The 12,891-nt window shown below is 55.2% G+C and overlaps 5 protein-coding genes across 5 annotated transcripts; 1 reads left to right on the forward strand and 4 right to left on the reverse strand.

The window, feature by feature from the left end:
* Positions 1–103: 103 nt before the first annotated feature.
* On the reverse strand, positions 104–2,734 carry BO95DRAFT_444225 (transcriptional repressor TCF25 family protein). The gene has a single exon (XM_025586837.1). The coding sequence runs from the start codon at positions 2,640–2,642 to the stop codon at positions 285–287; it is 2,358 nt and encodes a 785-aa protein (XP_025440874.1). The 5' UTR covers positions 2,643–2,734; the 3' UTR covers positions 104–284.
* Positions 2,735–2,966: 232 nt separating this feature from the next.
* Positions 2,967–5,020, reverse strand: BO95DRAFT_416584 (alpha-1,2-mannosyltransferase ALG11). Its single transcript, XM_025584390.1, has 3 exons — positions 4,591–5,020; positions 4,405–4,540; positions 2,967–4,357 (listed from the first exon to the last, which is right to left on the reverse strand). The coding sequence occupies exons 1-3, from the start codon at positions 4,923–4,925 to the stop codon at positions 3,167–3,169; spliced, it is 1,662 nt and encodes a 553-aa protein (XP_025440875.1). The 5' UTR covers positions 4,926–5,020; the 3' UTR covers positions 2,967–3,166.
* A 195-nt stretch (positions 5,021–5,215) lies between these two features.
* BO95DRAFT_176536 (putative mitochondrial export translocase Oxa2) lies at positions 5,216–6,634 on the forward strand. The gene has a single exon (XM_025580856.1). The coding sequence runs from the start codon at positions 5,383–5,385 to the stop codon at positions 6,481–6,483; it is 1,101 nt and encodes a 366-aa protein (XP_025440876.1). The 5' UTR covers positions 5,216–5,382; the 3' UTR covers positions 6,484–6,634.
* Positions 6,635–6,986: 352 nt separating this feature from the next.
* Positions 6,987–9,355, reverse strand: ptcF (type 2C protein phosphatase ptcF). Its single transcript, XM_025586838.1, has 3 exons — positions 8,549–9,355; positions 7,486–8,496; positions 6,987–7,429 (listed from the first exon to the last, which is right to left on the reverse strand). The coding sequence occupies exons 1-3, from the start codon at positions 9,250–9,252 to the stop codon at positions 7,318–7,320; spliced, it is 1,827 nt and encodes a 608-aa protein (XP_025440877.1). The 5' UTR covers positions 9,253–9,355; the 3' UTR covers positions 6,987–7,317.
* A 667-nt stretch (positions 9,356–10,022) lies between these two features.
* crzA (putative C2H2 transcription factor Crz1) lies at positions 10,023–12,595 on the reverse strand. Its single transcript, XM_025580857.1, has 2 exons — positions 11,130–12,595; positions 10,023–11,075 (listed from the first exon to the last, which is right to left on the reverse strand). Exons 1-2 carry the CDS (start codon positions 12,403–12,405, stop codon positions 10,072–10,074), a joined length of 2,280 nt encoding a protein of 759 aa, XP_025440878.1. The 5' UTR covers positions 12,406–12,595; the 3' UTR covers positions 10,023–10,071.
* Between the last annotated feature and the right edge of the window lie 296 nt (positions 12,596–12,891).

The following is a 12,891-nucleotide window of genomic DNA, read 5'->3' on the forward strand; positions in this document are numbered from 1 at the left end:
GTGGCTTGTCTTATCCTGCGTCTTGCTTATGTGCTTATGGTAAGAAAGAGTACTAGTACTAGCATTTGATCTACTACTTGCCTGATAACGGGTTCGTTCACAATCAGTATATTTTCGGTGATGTAGATCTACATTCATCCTCGCTTAATGCCGGTCTACATCACCCCTACTTAATTCACGCTCGATCAATAGTCGCTGACACCACAACCTGCTGGCCTTACCCTCGAATTCATGAATACTAGTCATGATAGCCTACACATAAAACTCAAGTAGCCATCAGGGTATCAAACATCCTCCTCTTCACCGTACCGAAACAGCTGCAATTCATCCTCCAGCATGACAGCCGTCAGCTCACCCATCGCCTCGCGAATAGGGCCTGCCAATAAGGTTTCGCGTGCCGACTCGGGCTGAATAGAGTCCAACCCATCCACATACTCGGTCAGAGGGGAATAGTCGACGACGTCCCCCCAGTTTCCTCGGTCCACACCGTACTGCAGCAGGAAAGCCTGAAGCGCATGCATGCCGTCGCCCAACAGCCACTGCTCCAGCTGTGGTTGCTGGTCCGCGCCTGGGGGCCCACGTGCATTGGTCGTCTCGTCGCCGCCGCCGCCCGATGCGTCCTCGTCCCCAATGACCTCGTCGCCAGCGTCGCCATCACGGTTGAACCCGGGGAATTGAATCCCGCCGTTGTTGAGCTGGTCTAGAAGATCCCGAAGCCACTGAGGTCGGTTCGCAGCCGGAGATTGTGCCAGGTAAGACGGAGTAGGATCGGACTGTTGGCGATGCGCCTCCGACTCATGCGGCGGAAGAGGGTCAGACGCCGAAATCCTGCCAGAGATGAACCGTCCCGGAAGAAAAGTCGTGACCTTAGGGATATCCGAAAGCACGACGTGGCGTGCAATGTCCAGCGTGATTGCCGGCGGTTCGACCGGCTCCTCTTCATCCGACAGAGTGTCGGCCACTTCCACGATCAAGGAGACCGCTTCCGGAGTGTTCCAGAGATCCTTGGCCCGAGAGATGTAAAGTTCGGTGAGCATTTCGTGGGCCGTGGTAGGCGGCATCTTGCCCCAGATGCGCTTGGGCATGGGCTGAATGTCCAATTCCTGCGCGAGCTTGCAGAATACCCATGGGTAGCGGGACATGGCTCGGCGGAGCTGGTCGCGGCACTCCTTCGGTTTGTTTAGTCGCAGGTATGCCAGGGCGAGCGAGCATTGAATGTTGGGAAGAGTCCCCCACTCCTTGCTCAGCCGAGTCTGTGTGCATAGCTCCACAAAGTGGGAGTACTCTCGGCCACGAAGGGCCAAGTGATCGATCAGCAGGCGCATGCAGTACGGATCACTGTCATTTAGGCTCAGAAGCAACTTGGCCCACTCATACGCCGTCCGCCACGTGCCCTTCATACCCAGATTCGCAATATACCGCCAGCCAACAAGCCAGAGTTCACGGTTGGCCTCCTGCACAAAATCCAGCTTTGCCCGTCCCTGCTTCAGCAGGTTCCCGAAAGAGGAATGAGCTGAGCGCCCGATATTGAAAAGCGCCCGCTCAAGCAGATCCGCGGAGACGGCGTGATCACCCTGGTGCTTAGCGATCTCCGACACCTGGAGCAGGGTGGAGATGTGGTAGGGGTTGTACTGTAAGAGGTGGATCATGCGCTGGGGATCCATCGACTCCACGCAGATCTCAAACTGCCTCTGCACATCGGTGTACGCAGCATTGTGGAGGATCTTGTAGAGTGTATTGCCGTCCGCGCGTTTCTCGACCAGCTCCATACCCAGCCCTCCGCTGGGCGCCCGGGGCCATTCATCCTTGCCTTGCATGAGGACATTGCGCCGCAGCGTCACGCCAGCCAGACTCTGGCCCCTGCTCGCGGGGCTATACCTGCCCGTCAGGGCCTGTCCCAGGTCCAGCGTCTCTGGTCCGCGATCCCTCCGACGCCCACCCGGCCCAGTAGTATCCTGATCAAAGTTCTCCAGCACCACATTCCCAAACAACTTGCGCATCTCGTTCGTCGCATTGAGATTCCGTGGATCGATGCCCAGTAGATCCTCCGGTGTTTTCGCAAACGAAGTATCACGGCCCCAGCCATCCCCGCCCGCTGTGGGGTGTTTGGGGTCGACAGCTAGTGCCTTGAGCGCGCGGTCGATCTCATCTTCGCCTGTCGTGACTGCGCCGGCTGATTTCCTTGCTTTGGCGGTCGTGGCGGTTGTGGCGGTCGTGGCGGTCGTGGCGGTGGTGGTGGTGGTGGTGAAGGCGTTGGCGGCGGCGGTCGCTTTCTTTTTCTTGTTCTTGTTCTTCTTCTTATTCTTCTTCCCTGACCCTGTCGGCTTCACGGTTCTGGCAGCTTCCCTTTCCTCTTGCTCTTCATCTTCTTCCTCATCCTCCTTCGCTTCTTGCGCGGGCTGAGTCACCGGCTCCGACACCTCAACTTCTTTCTCGGACTGTTCGTCGGCGTCGGCGTCGTCATCATCATCATCTTCCTCCTCATCACCGTCGCCAAAGGAATTCAGAAGGTCGAAGGCGTTGAGTTTCGGCTTTGCGGGTCGCGAGACCAGCTCATCGTCACTGGATCCGTCATTTTCCTGCTCGGCTTGTATTTGTTGTTCGCGCTGCTTCTGCAGCTTGCGGATAGCACGAGAGGACATTCGAAGGAGTGCGGGATTGATTCTCGTGGGACAAGATGGGTAGGGAGAATAGAGCCAATTGGTAGAGGAGAAGGTGGGGGCTGGGGGCTTGTGGTGTACCAAAAGGAAGCAGAAAAGATAAAAGAATGTCTCTCTGCATGCATGAATAATTAATTCCGCGGGGCATGACGACACAGCCGAGAGGGGCTTGGCGGCGGGATCTTTTGTTGCCAGCCAACTAGTTATAGTTTGGTTCCACAAGGTTAACTTGCTTCCTTGTGACGGATATGTATTCGATGTGCTCATGCTAGATTGGACGGACGAAAGATATATTTATATCATTTCACTATTTGCACTCAGGGGAGATATAAGCGCCATTGAGGTATGGTTACAAAGCAGATCTCATATGGCCTAAGCGAACAGCTTGTGGTATGAAGATGCAAACATTATTTAGCCGCCACTTTACCCCATCCCAGTATAGAAGCACGCATCGCCAGCTTCACACAGGAAGAAAAGTAACCTGACAACGAACTATCTGCTATCTGTCACCCTTGGTTTCCCTTCAACTGCACCAACTTCTCAACCTCTTTAATCCACTTTAGAGAGAACTCCTCCTCGGTGAACCTAAGCGCGGACTTGCGCGCTCTCAGCCGCATCGCAACCTTCTCTTCTTCCGGGAGAGCCAAGGCGGCCTCAAACGCAGCGGCAAACTCGTCCTCCGTATTCGCCCGGAAACCCGTTGCGCCGTCGCCAAGGTCAACGACGATATCCTCACGAGGGCCGCCGGAGTCATGGACAACACTAATCAACCCCGCGGCCTGATACTCCACAACGCAAATGCCGAAGTGTTCGTTCCACATGGTATTGACGCCAACGGAGGCGGATGCGAGATGCTCAAGGATGGTGGGCCAGCTGGCGTCGCAGAGGAATGTCGTGTTGTCGCGAATGCGCAGTTCGTGGGCGAGCAAGCGGAGGTTGTAGATATGCGTCTCATCAGGCGAGGCGTGGCGGACGGAGCCGATGAGAATAAGCTTGGGTTCTTTTCCAGACTCCGAAGAAGAAGCCTTGTTGCGGTAATTTTGGAGGAAGCGGGCGAAGGAGCGCAGAAGTAGAGGATGGTTCTTTTCTGGTCGGAACTGGGCAATGTAAAGAATAACGGGTTCTCGGGATGCCTCCGTTGCGGCGTCGACGTGGATAGTGGATTCGAGTTCAGACACCGCGGTGGGCGGGAAAATGACTGTTGGTTCTTCGAAAGTGTTGGTCTTCCGGGAAGGACCCCAGAGGCTGCGGACATGGGCAGACGTCCAGGAGGAATTGCACATAACGACGTCAACATGGCCGCCAACCCAGCCGTAGAGTTTAGCAAAAAGGATCCAGTACCTGCGCTTAACCTGGCCCTTGAGACCCTTTCCAGCACCGGCGTTGATACCCTTGGTGCCAGTCTGGTCGTCCAGAGAGCTAAGCATGTCGGTGGAGATGGTGGGATAATGTACATAGGCGCCAGTCGGGACGGAAGGAAAGAGTAGCTTGCTAAAGGCCAAGGTGAAGGCGTATCCCATGGTATCGACGAAGACGTCCGGAACGAGTAGATTGAAAGCATCGTAGGCAACAACTAGAGAGCCGAGGGACTGGCCCAGTAGAGTCATGTAGGGGTACATGCTGCTAACCACGTATTTGCGGGTGGTCAGGTAAAGCAGCACGACGGTGGGGGCATGTAGGTGTATGTTAAACCGGTTCTGGTATGTCAGATTCCATGTATTTCTTGAGCAGGGACGAGACTTACTGCAACCCGTTCCAGCATGGCTGTCTTGTTGACTTCGTGATCGCCCGTGTAGATGGCACAAATGGCCTTGGGCCAGCGCTTCTGGGTCGCTCTCACGGCTTCCCAGAGGACACGTTCACCTCCACCTCCGGCGTTGCTACACGATGTTCAATTTTTGATAAGCATGTGTAGAGGGAGGGGACATACCAGAACGGGTGGAAGAACCCGATGATTCCATTCCAGTCATCGCTGGTCCTGGTGCCAGCTGTTCCGGAACTGGCACTAGAGGAGGTATCGACCTTTTCCCAATCCTCATCTTCTGTCGATGCTGGTTTGATAGATCTCTTTCTGGCGAGCTCCTCTTCCTCGGCGCGGACGCGCGATACGATGTACTCGCGACGAGACCTGGTTCGTTTCTGCACGGCCCATCCCACAGCGCGGAGCACCAGGCGGAGAAGGGCCAGGGGTAGCTGAGGCAAGAGAACGCAGGTGGCGAGGAGGGCGAGAAGGGTGAGGAAGGACTTCAGTATGAGCAGCATCATGGTTCAGTGAGGGACGAACATGATAGAGGTCGAAAGGGATTGAAGGAAAGAAGGAAGCAAGTTGACAGCGTGGAGAAATACGTAAATAAGTTGCGTAACTAACTTAAGTGGTGGATCTCAAGCAGGCAGTTCCCGCCGGCTGACGAGTCACAGGATCGATAAGATAGCTTCTGACCAGTTGGTCGTGATATTATCAGCACGTGACTATCCCCGTACTGTAACTTTGGTATTGTACATACAGTAACTAATCTCCGCGGCCATTTTCTACTCATAGTGGATCCATCCATCATCCTATTTACAACTTCTCTAAACTTCTTTGCTCCCAGCATCCATTGTATGCTCCTCTTCTCCTTGTACATATTATTCCTCTCTCTTTCCCCATAATACACACACACACACACACACACACATCAATCAACAAATCCAACCCCGATTGACCTCCCACCCAACCGCAACCATGTACCACCACCCCGTGCGCCTCGCCCGCCCAACCCTCCTCCGCCGCGTAACAACAACAGCAACAACAAGAGCACCACCACCCCGACACCAAACACGCCACTTCCACCCCACACGACCAGCTCCCTTCCTGGCCGAAATCATGGACTCCTCCTGGCTGATTCACGGCGTCCACAACCTCTCCGGCCTACCGTGGGCCTACACCATCCCGCTGACGGCGCTCATCGTGCGAACCTTCATCGCCCTCCCAATCCAAATCTACACGAAGCTCCAAGGGCGCCGCGAGCGAGCCGCGCAACCCCTCCTCGCCTGCTGGCAGAACTACTACCGCTCGAGCATCAGCGCGAAGCGGGAGCAGCAGCAGCAGCAGCAGCAGCAGCAGCAGCAACAACTTCAAAGTATGCAAGAATCAAGCGGGCGCCGCCAACCCTCGGTGCGGACGGAGACGGCGGTCGCGGTCGCGCGCCAACGCAAGGCGATGTTCCGCCGGCTGGGGATCAGCCGGTACTGGAAGGGGATGTTCCTGCTGCCGATACCGGCGTGGCTGTCGGTGATGGAGACGATCCGGGCGATGGCGGGGTGCGAGAGCGGGCTCCTGGCCTGGCTGCTGCGGCTGGTCGGGTCGGACACGGCGAATCGCGTCCCCGTCGAGCCCACGCTCGCGGCCGAGGGCGCGCTCTGGTTCCCCGACCTCCTGGCCGGGGACACCACGGGGGTGCTGCCCGCCGTGCTCACCGCGTCCATCCTCCTCAACATCCACATCGGGTGGAAGGTGCCCCGGCTGGCGGAGCTGGCGGACCTGCCGCGCGCGCAGCTGCCCAAACACCTGTCCCTCCGCGCGCTCCGCACCTTCATCCAGATCATGGCGCTGAACGTCGGGCTGTCGACGTATCTCTACGAGACGCCCGCGGCGCTGCTGCTGTATTGGGCCACGAGCAGCAACATCGCGACGCTGCAGAATCGGGCGCTGGATCGCATGATGGGGCTGGATGATGCAGCGAAGAAGGAGCCGTCGATGGGGAGCAAGGGGATGCTTATGCTGTACAGGACCCCGGTGAGGCAGGTGGAGGGAGCCCAGAAGCAGGCTGGTGTTGTGGGGTGAAGAAGGCGCGGGGCTGTATGCCCTCAAAATCTGAGAGTTCCTTCACCTGGTTTTTTTTACCCATCTTATCGGCAAGAGTCGCCCGCCGTTATAACCCCTTGCATAGGGATGAAATACTCATTTCAGCCGGTGGGAATAGCTCGACGGTACTCAAGGGCAACTGTCACTAATCTCCGACGACATGAGTGTTACGAAAGCTACTTGCTCATGTGAGCCAGGCGAACATACGATAGAAGCCGGATTCCTGGCCCTGAGAGGCCGAACGCCCTTCCTAATGTGTATTGATCCCGTCTGACTTCGCTCAATCACGTTGTTCGGAGTCTAGGCGCTGCAAGTGAAGCATGAAGGGCTGCAATACCCTTATCTTGCAAGGACTCGAATGCAGACCAGAACTGCTAAGAGCCGCCGGGACGACCATGTTTCTTGTTTGAAGAATCCTCTGCACCATGCATAATACTACGCGGAAGATGCTCCATAATGTGGGTCGTACCAGGATCATAAATGCAACATTTTAAGAATTTCATAGCATATCGTGACCTATAGAATGCTAGCCTTTATGTGTGAAAATGCATATTGAAACAAACTTTATCATCCCAGACCCGCGGGAAGTAATGCCGAATAGATTCTGTATAGCAGAATCACTTAGTTCACCTAGAGAGTATCCTTGCAGTATCCAGTTTGAACAGAACGGGATTTAACAAGAATGAAGAAGAGTGATGGAGAAGAAGCCAGGATCTAACCCATCCTTCCACACGGTGATTCCGACCGACTGTCTGTACTGTTGGCAAGGAAGCTCACGTCAAATCTCTCGAGTTGTGGTGGTGACTGCTTGAATCACAATTTCGCTTTGAGGACCTCCTCAGATGCACTAGCCTCCTGGTTCACAGTGATAGTCCGGGTGTCAGGGCCCTCGCCGAAGAAGATGACCTCGACGGTGACGTCGTCGCTGGAATTAAACAAATTAGCAACATACACGTCGAAGACGCCACAGGGGGTACCTACCGGTATCGCCGAGAATAGGGGCTCGGAAGCGTCAGTAGAGCACAAACCATATCCTTGTCCTTTCCGCCCATAGCATTGCGCACAAGGTGGGTTGCGGCGTTGTTATCTTCCACGGTGAATCGGCTGGCCGCACCAGAGATATCATACTGCTGCTGACGGATAGGACGGCGCTGACCTTCTGTGCCGGCCTCAGCGGTCGCCTCGACAGGGAGCTGTTTGTTTTCAAATCCAAACCAACTGCGCAACCAAGCCTTGCTGCCACCGGACTGTTGCTGCTGCTTGTCAACCCACTCCCCTACCAACCCAACAACTTCCTCATTGCTCAGCATCTCCCAGAGACCGTCCGTGGCGAGCACGAGAAAGTCACCGCGACTAGGTTCAACCTTGGTCGTTGTGATGATGGGCTCAGCGGTAACATACGGAGGAGTCTTTAGCAGCGGATGAGGTGTGCGGCCGAAGAATTGCCGTTTGATCTTGTCCTGTGTCTCCTTGCTCCACTTGTAGAAGGCGTCGCCAAACGATCTGCTAGGCTCTAATTGACCGAGGATCCGGCCGTTGCGGACAACATTGGGTTCTCCCGGGTGTTCCTGGCGGAGACGTTGCATCTCAGATGGAGTGCCGCCAGTCTGATCTTCCGAGAGCGCTGTCGCAGACCACTTTCCATTCGGGCCCCGACGACCCAGAACAGCCCGCGAATCACCGGCCACGGCGACCTTCAGATCCTTTGATTGGGAGTCATAGAAAGCCAGCAGAGCACAGGAGCCGGAAAGAGCGGGAGCCAGCATCTCAGCCGCCACACGGCGGGAATTCGACTTCAACACCTTGTCGACGCTTTCGTACACGATATCATTATCCAGGCGAACAAACCCCTGTTTTATGGCAGCATCCACCGCTTCAGATGACGGAGTAAGGATTGATGGGTCCGCAGCTGCGGCCTTGTAGGTGGAGTTCAACTCCCGAGCAACATATGAAATGAGGACATTGCGCAGCTTAGCGGAAGTAGTCCAGCCACTGCAGGGAACCGTGAGCGTTTGCTAGTTTGGGAGAAGGGAGGGTGGCTCACGAGTGACCATCGAATACGCCCCAGAACATCCAATCACTGTTGGCTTGGCCTTCTTGAGCTGCCGCCACCGAGGATGGCACCTCGACAACCTTCTCGGCATGATCATCCTCGATAGGAGAGTTACTGGGGACCTGGACTATGTCGTACCGTACCACACCCTGACCGCGATTCACCAGGTATGACTCCTCGTTCTTCCGCAGTTTCTGGGTCGCCTGCTCAGGAGTCAACATCTCGAGGACCTGACGGTCGGAATCGTCCGTGTGCTTCGAGAGGGGCTGTTCTCCAGATAGGGTAGCGGTATAAAACTGGTCGTTGTCCACCAGAAGGGCACGACGGGTGGTTTCCACGGGATCTTCAGCGTGAGCGCCGGCTGTGGAGGAAATCGAGCGGATCTGCGAGGCGGATGTTGTTGCGTTCAGGGCCGTTGTCGGCTGGGCACCGGCATTTCCTTGATACGCATACCAGGCCCCTGAGGCAACGACCGTGGAAATCACTGCAAGTGAAAAATTCCGGAGATGCATCGAAGATTGTAATGTGGCAGGAAGAAATGGGGGATATCTGCCCGCAGAAGAGGAGGAGGATGGACGGATACTGAAATTAGGACTGCTGGAGAAGGACACCGCGCACGGTTTCCTACCAGTAGCCTTCCATCCTGCTGGCACGCGACGGGCGGTACGGAGAGCGTGTAGAGCCGCGCGACGCATTTGATTGACAAACGAAGCGAGTAGAGTGTAGAATGTGAATTCCGGGCTTTCTCCCTGTGGCTTTAAAGGGAAATTCGGAGAAAGCGAGAAAACTAGAAAGTCAATACGTATTTTGGGGGGAGAAGGAGAGAAAGGTGAGAAATGCGGAGAGACACAGCAGAATGAGGGAAGGGAGAGACAATTGCGTCATGTGATAATTACCGACCGCCCTCGTTATCAATTAGTATGTTAGTTACTGTACATACAGTACTCAATGATCACCTTTCACCTTACTGTCACTAAACTACACAATGGTTCATTGATCAGTCACAGATTGGTTTGTGTCTAGAGGTAGTATGAATCCAAAATTCGAGCATGCAAGCGAAAATAAAAGGTATATCCCGAAGAAAAACAGTCCCAAACATATGAAATAAGGAATCAATGAATCAAGCATGCCCTTCCATTTAAGGACTATCTTATATATCTCGCGCACAAATCCAACTGGTGCAGTTCCTATGGGTATGAAAAGCCAACAAAGTTCTTCGTGGTCACATATAGTAGTAAAGAAGAGAAAAATTCAAAGGGGAAGGAAGATGGGGGAAAAAATATTGAAAAGGTCTCATCAGCCGTCAGCAGGGATCCATCTGCCTGAGGAGAATCGCCTAGCCAAGTCTCAACGCCAAAATCCTTTATCGCAAAACGCAACCATGACGAAATTGGTCCCTAGCTATGGGACTGGATGAATCGGGACCAAGCACCAAAACAAAGGAGTAGGGCCAAGGCGGAAGATGGATTCAAGAATGTCAAGCCCTGCAAATACCAGGTTTGCAGAGAAAGGACTCATGTCCTCCAGTCGGTCTCTTGGTAAGTGGTCTCACCCGGGTTGATCCCAAGCATATATTCCTGGCTATTCATGTCATAGATGCCCGCGCCACCCGCATAGCCTCCGCGGATGCCAGACACTGTACTCAGTCCCGACTCGTCATCTTCGAACCCAAATTCGCCGCCGGAGCTTGCATCGAAACTACTGCGACCCCCAATGTCGCTGGGTTCATCCGCTGTGGCAGGGATCTGATCCCATTGTAACGTCTGCAAGGCTGGGTATTGGGCCAGCAAAGCGGCGGGAAGAACGAAAGCCCCGGTGGGTTGACCGTCCATGCCTGGAACCATCAACGGAGGAGGCATCGGCTGAAGATGCTGCTGCTGCTGATCCGTAGCCGAGCGCTCTCGGTCTTGAGATTCCTCATCCAACAGGGGCTTAATGCAAATTCGACCAGCCTCCGATCGAAAATGACGACCGAGAGCATCGGCACGTGCGAAGCGACGGCCGCAGCCCCATTGACCACCCCGAGACAGCTCGCCCCGACAGACAAACTTCTTTTCCCCGGAATGGAGACCTTCATGTCGTTTACGATCATGCTGTCGCGCAAAGGCCTTCCCACATACTGTGCAGACAAATGGTCTCTCATCCGTGTGGGTTCGCAGGTGGGACCGGAGGTTGTACGCTCTGGTGAAGCGTTTGGGACATAGATGACATTGAAATGTTGCGGGATGTTTCTGGACTCGCTTCGAGTCATTGAGATTCGCACCGGGACGCTGAGGATCAGCGAGTCCTAGAATGTAATTCCGACTATCAATGGATGACGTCGATAAGCGACGAGACCGCGACGGTGACGGCTCTCGAGAACTGGGGTTGCTTTGAGGTTGGCGCCCAACCGGATCGAAGGGTGACAGCGACCGCGGTGATGACACATGAAACGGCTCCAGGCTGGCCGAGGTCGAAGAGGAGCGTGCGCGCGAGGCTGGGTGGGCATAGGGATCTGATTTACTGCGCATACGAGATCCTAACAGCAAGTCACGTTAGCGATAAGCAAAATGGGCCGGGCAGAAACGCTTACGGATGGCGACTGGTGGGCTCAAAGAGTCCAAATCTGCAGCTGGCTTCGACTGAGGCGGATTTGAATTCTGGGACGGGGGTGCGAATTCAACATTGATGGAAGGAGGCGCCATTTGGGACGCCTGCCCCATGTCTCCAGGGCTAGTGCTCCCCTGGGCTGACAGACTCTCCGTGTATATGTCAGTCGGGGGAGTCGGGTACTGCGAATTCAGAGCGGGCGCAGATATGTATGGAACGTTAGGAATCATGTCCGTTCCCTGCTGTGGCATCAACTGCGGTGAAATATAGGGGCTGTGTGCCGGACTCAATGCTGGTTGCGAATGCGCTTGCTGATGCTCCGAGAGTGTGAAGGATTCTATCCCCAACGCGTTCTCGTACAGACCGGGGTCGTTTTGCGGCGCAAGGAGGGGAGAAGGGTTGTTATCGAAACCATCGAAAGATTCATGCTGCGACATATATGGCGAGGGGGCGGCGGAAGAAACCTCTGACACCTCCGAAGGAGCCCGGCGATGGCCCTGGAATGCGGAGTTACCCATAACTGCCTGCCAGTCGTGATGCGAGTTGCCGGACATGTAGGCTGCGGTAGCCGGGTCCAAGGAAGTATGCCGGGAATGCTGCGGGGTATAGTAGGTTCCAGGGGTGGAAGTCGGAGGTGACATCGGGCCGGGGGATGAGTGCTGGTGATAGTCTTGCGGCGAGACCGGAGACAACTGCGGTGACGCCGAGCGATGGGTAGAGGGGATCTGGCTGATCAGGTCGGCAGGATTGACTCCGTGGTTGGCGGGTTGAGACTGCCCGTGAGGATCAAGCATCAGCGGTGAATCGTATTCGGGGGCGGCCGTGCTGTTGGGGCTGGGGTTTTGATAGAGGGCAAAGTCAAAGTCGGCTGGGTTGGAATTCAGTAAGGTTGAGAAGTTCTCTTCTGAGGGCAGCTGTTGCGGCTGTTGCTGGTGCATGGAAAATCCCGTCGACTGATCTAGTTGATGCACTAAGTTGGGATTGAAGGACTGAGGCAACTGCAGGGTTTGAGAATAGTTCTGCGAGGCCGGAGCCAGCGTTTGCGCGGAGAGATAGGCGGCGGGGTTGTAGCCGTAAGAATCAGGTTGCGAGACGTTGGTGAAGGCAGGGAATTGAGTGGTCGTCGCGACCGAAACATCCAAGGTCAAGCCCGATGAGGGGTCATTATAAGGCTGTGGATTGTGAGCTGGACTAGGACTGCGATTGTGTCCATTGGCCGAAGACTGCCCCGAATCGCGGAGCGTCTCTTGAGAAGCCATAATATGACGACGGGGGAGATCCCAAAAATAGATCCCACGCGATGTAGGCTGTGGCGAGGAAGAAGAAAATAGATCAAATCCGACTGGATGTCATCAGCAGGGGGAAAGGAACGAAAGGAACAACTGGAAGGTTATGAAAAGGCCCGGGGAGGTGAGAGGAGAAGAAAGCGTGTAGGGAGTAAGGTAGTTACAATGGGGGAGGGAAGCAGACGAGTCAGATGCGGCGGCGGGCGGAGGAGGGGAAGGTGGAAGACGGGGCAGGAAGGGCGGGCGACAAGACAAGCTGAGAGAGAGATTCAACCCACGGCCAGGCACAGCAAGTAAGTCAAGGGGGTGCGATTCGAGCTGTCATTCGCGTGAAGCACTCAAGGCACCGTGGATCAGAGGGGGAGGGGAAATGGCCGCAGCAATAATAATAATAAGGGAGGAGGGGGAGCACGAAAGAGGAGGGAGACAGAGAGGAGATTCAGCCTCGTGGCGCAAGCA

Source organism: Aspergillus brunneoviolaceus (assembly GCF_003184695.1).
Source record: "Aspergillus brunneoviolaceus CBS 621.78 unplaced genomic scaffold BO95scaffold_45, whole genome shotgun sequence".
NCBI classification, from domain to species: Eukaryota; Fungi; Ascomycota; class Eurotiomycetes; order Eurotiales; family Aspergillaceae; genus Aspergillus; species Aspergillus brunneoviolaceus.

Bases quoted from the DNA above. Each gene is read 5' to 3' on its own strand.
- BO95DRAFT_444225 (XM_025586837.1), bottom strand. From the start codon at position 2,642: ATGTCCTCTCGTGCTATCCGCAAGCTGCAGAAGCAGCGCGAACAACAA.
- BO95DRAFT_416584 (XM_025584390.1), bottom strand. From the start codon at position 4,925: ATGATGCTGCTCATACTGAAGTCCTTCCTCACCCTTCTCGCCCTCCTC. The intron at 4,541-4,590 runs GTATGTCCCCTC...AACATCGTGTAG, and splicing joins GGGTTCTTCCACCCGTTCTG to CAACGCCGGAGGTGGAGGTG. The intron at 4,358-4,404 runs GTAAGTCTCGTC...CTGACATACCAG, and splicing joins CCATGCTGGAACGGGTTGCA to AACCGGTTTAACATACACCT.
- BO95DRAFT_176536 (XM_025580856.1), top strand. From the start codon at position 5,383: ATGTACCACCACCCCGTGCGCCTCGCCCGCCCAACCCTCCTCCGCCGC.
- ptcF (XM_025586838.1), bottom strand. From the start codon at position 9,252: ATGCGTCGCGCGGCTCTACACGCTCTCCGTACCGCCCGTCGCGTGCCA. The intron at 8,497-8,548 runs GTGAGCCACCCT...GGTTCCCTGCAG, and splicing joins GGCGTATTCGATGGTCACTC to TGGCTGGACTACTTCCGCTA. The intron at 7,430-7,485 runs GTAGGTACCCCC...GTTTAATTCCAG, and splicing joins CCCTATTCTCGGCGATACCG to CGACGACGTCACCGTCGAGG.
- crzA (XM_025580857.1), bottom strand. From the start codon at position 12,405: ATGGCTTCTCAAGAGACGCTCCGCGATTCGGGGCAGTCTTCGGCCAAT. The intron at 11,076-11,129 runs GTAAGCGTTTCT...ACTTGCTGTTAG, and splicing joins GAGCCCACCAGTCGCCATCC to GATCTCGTATGCGCAGTAAA.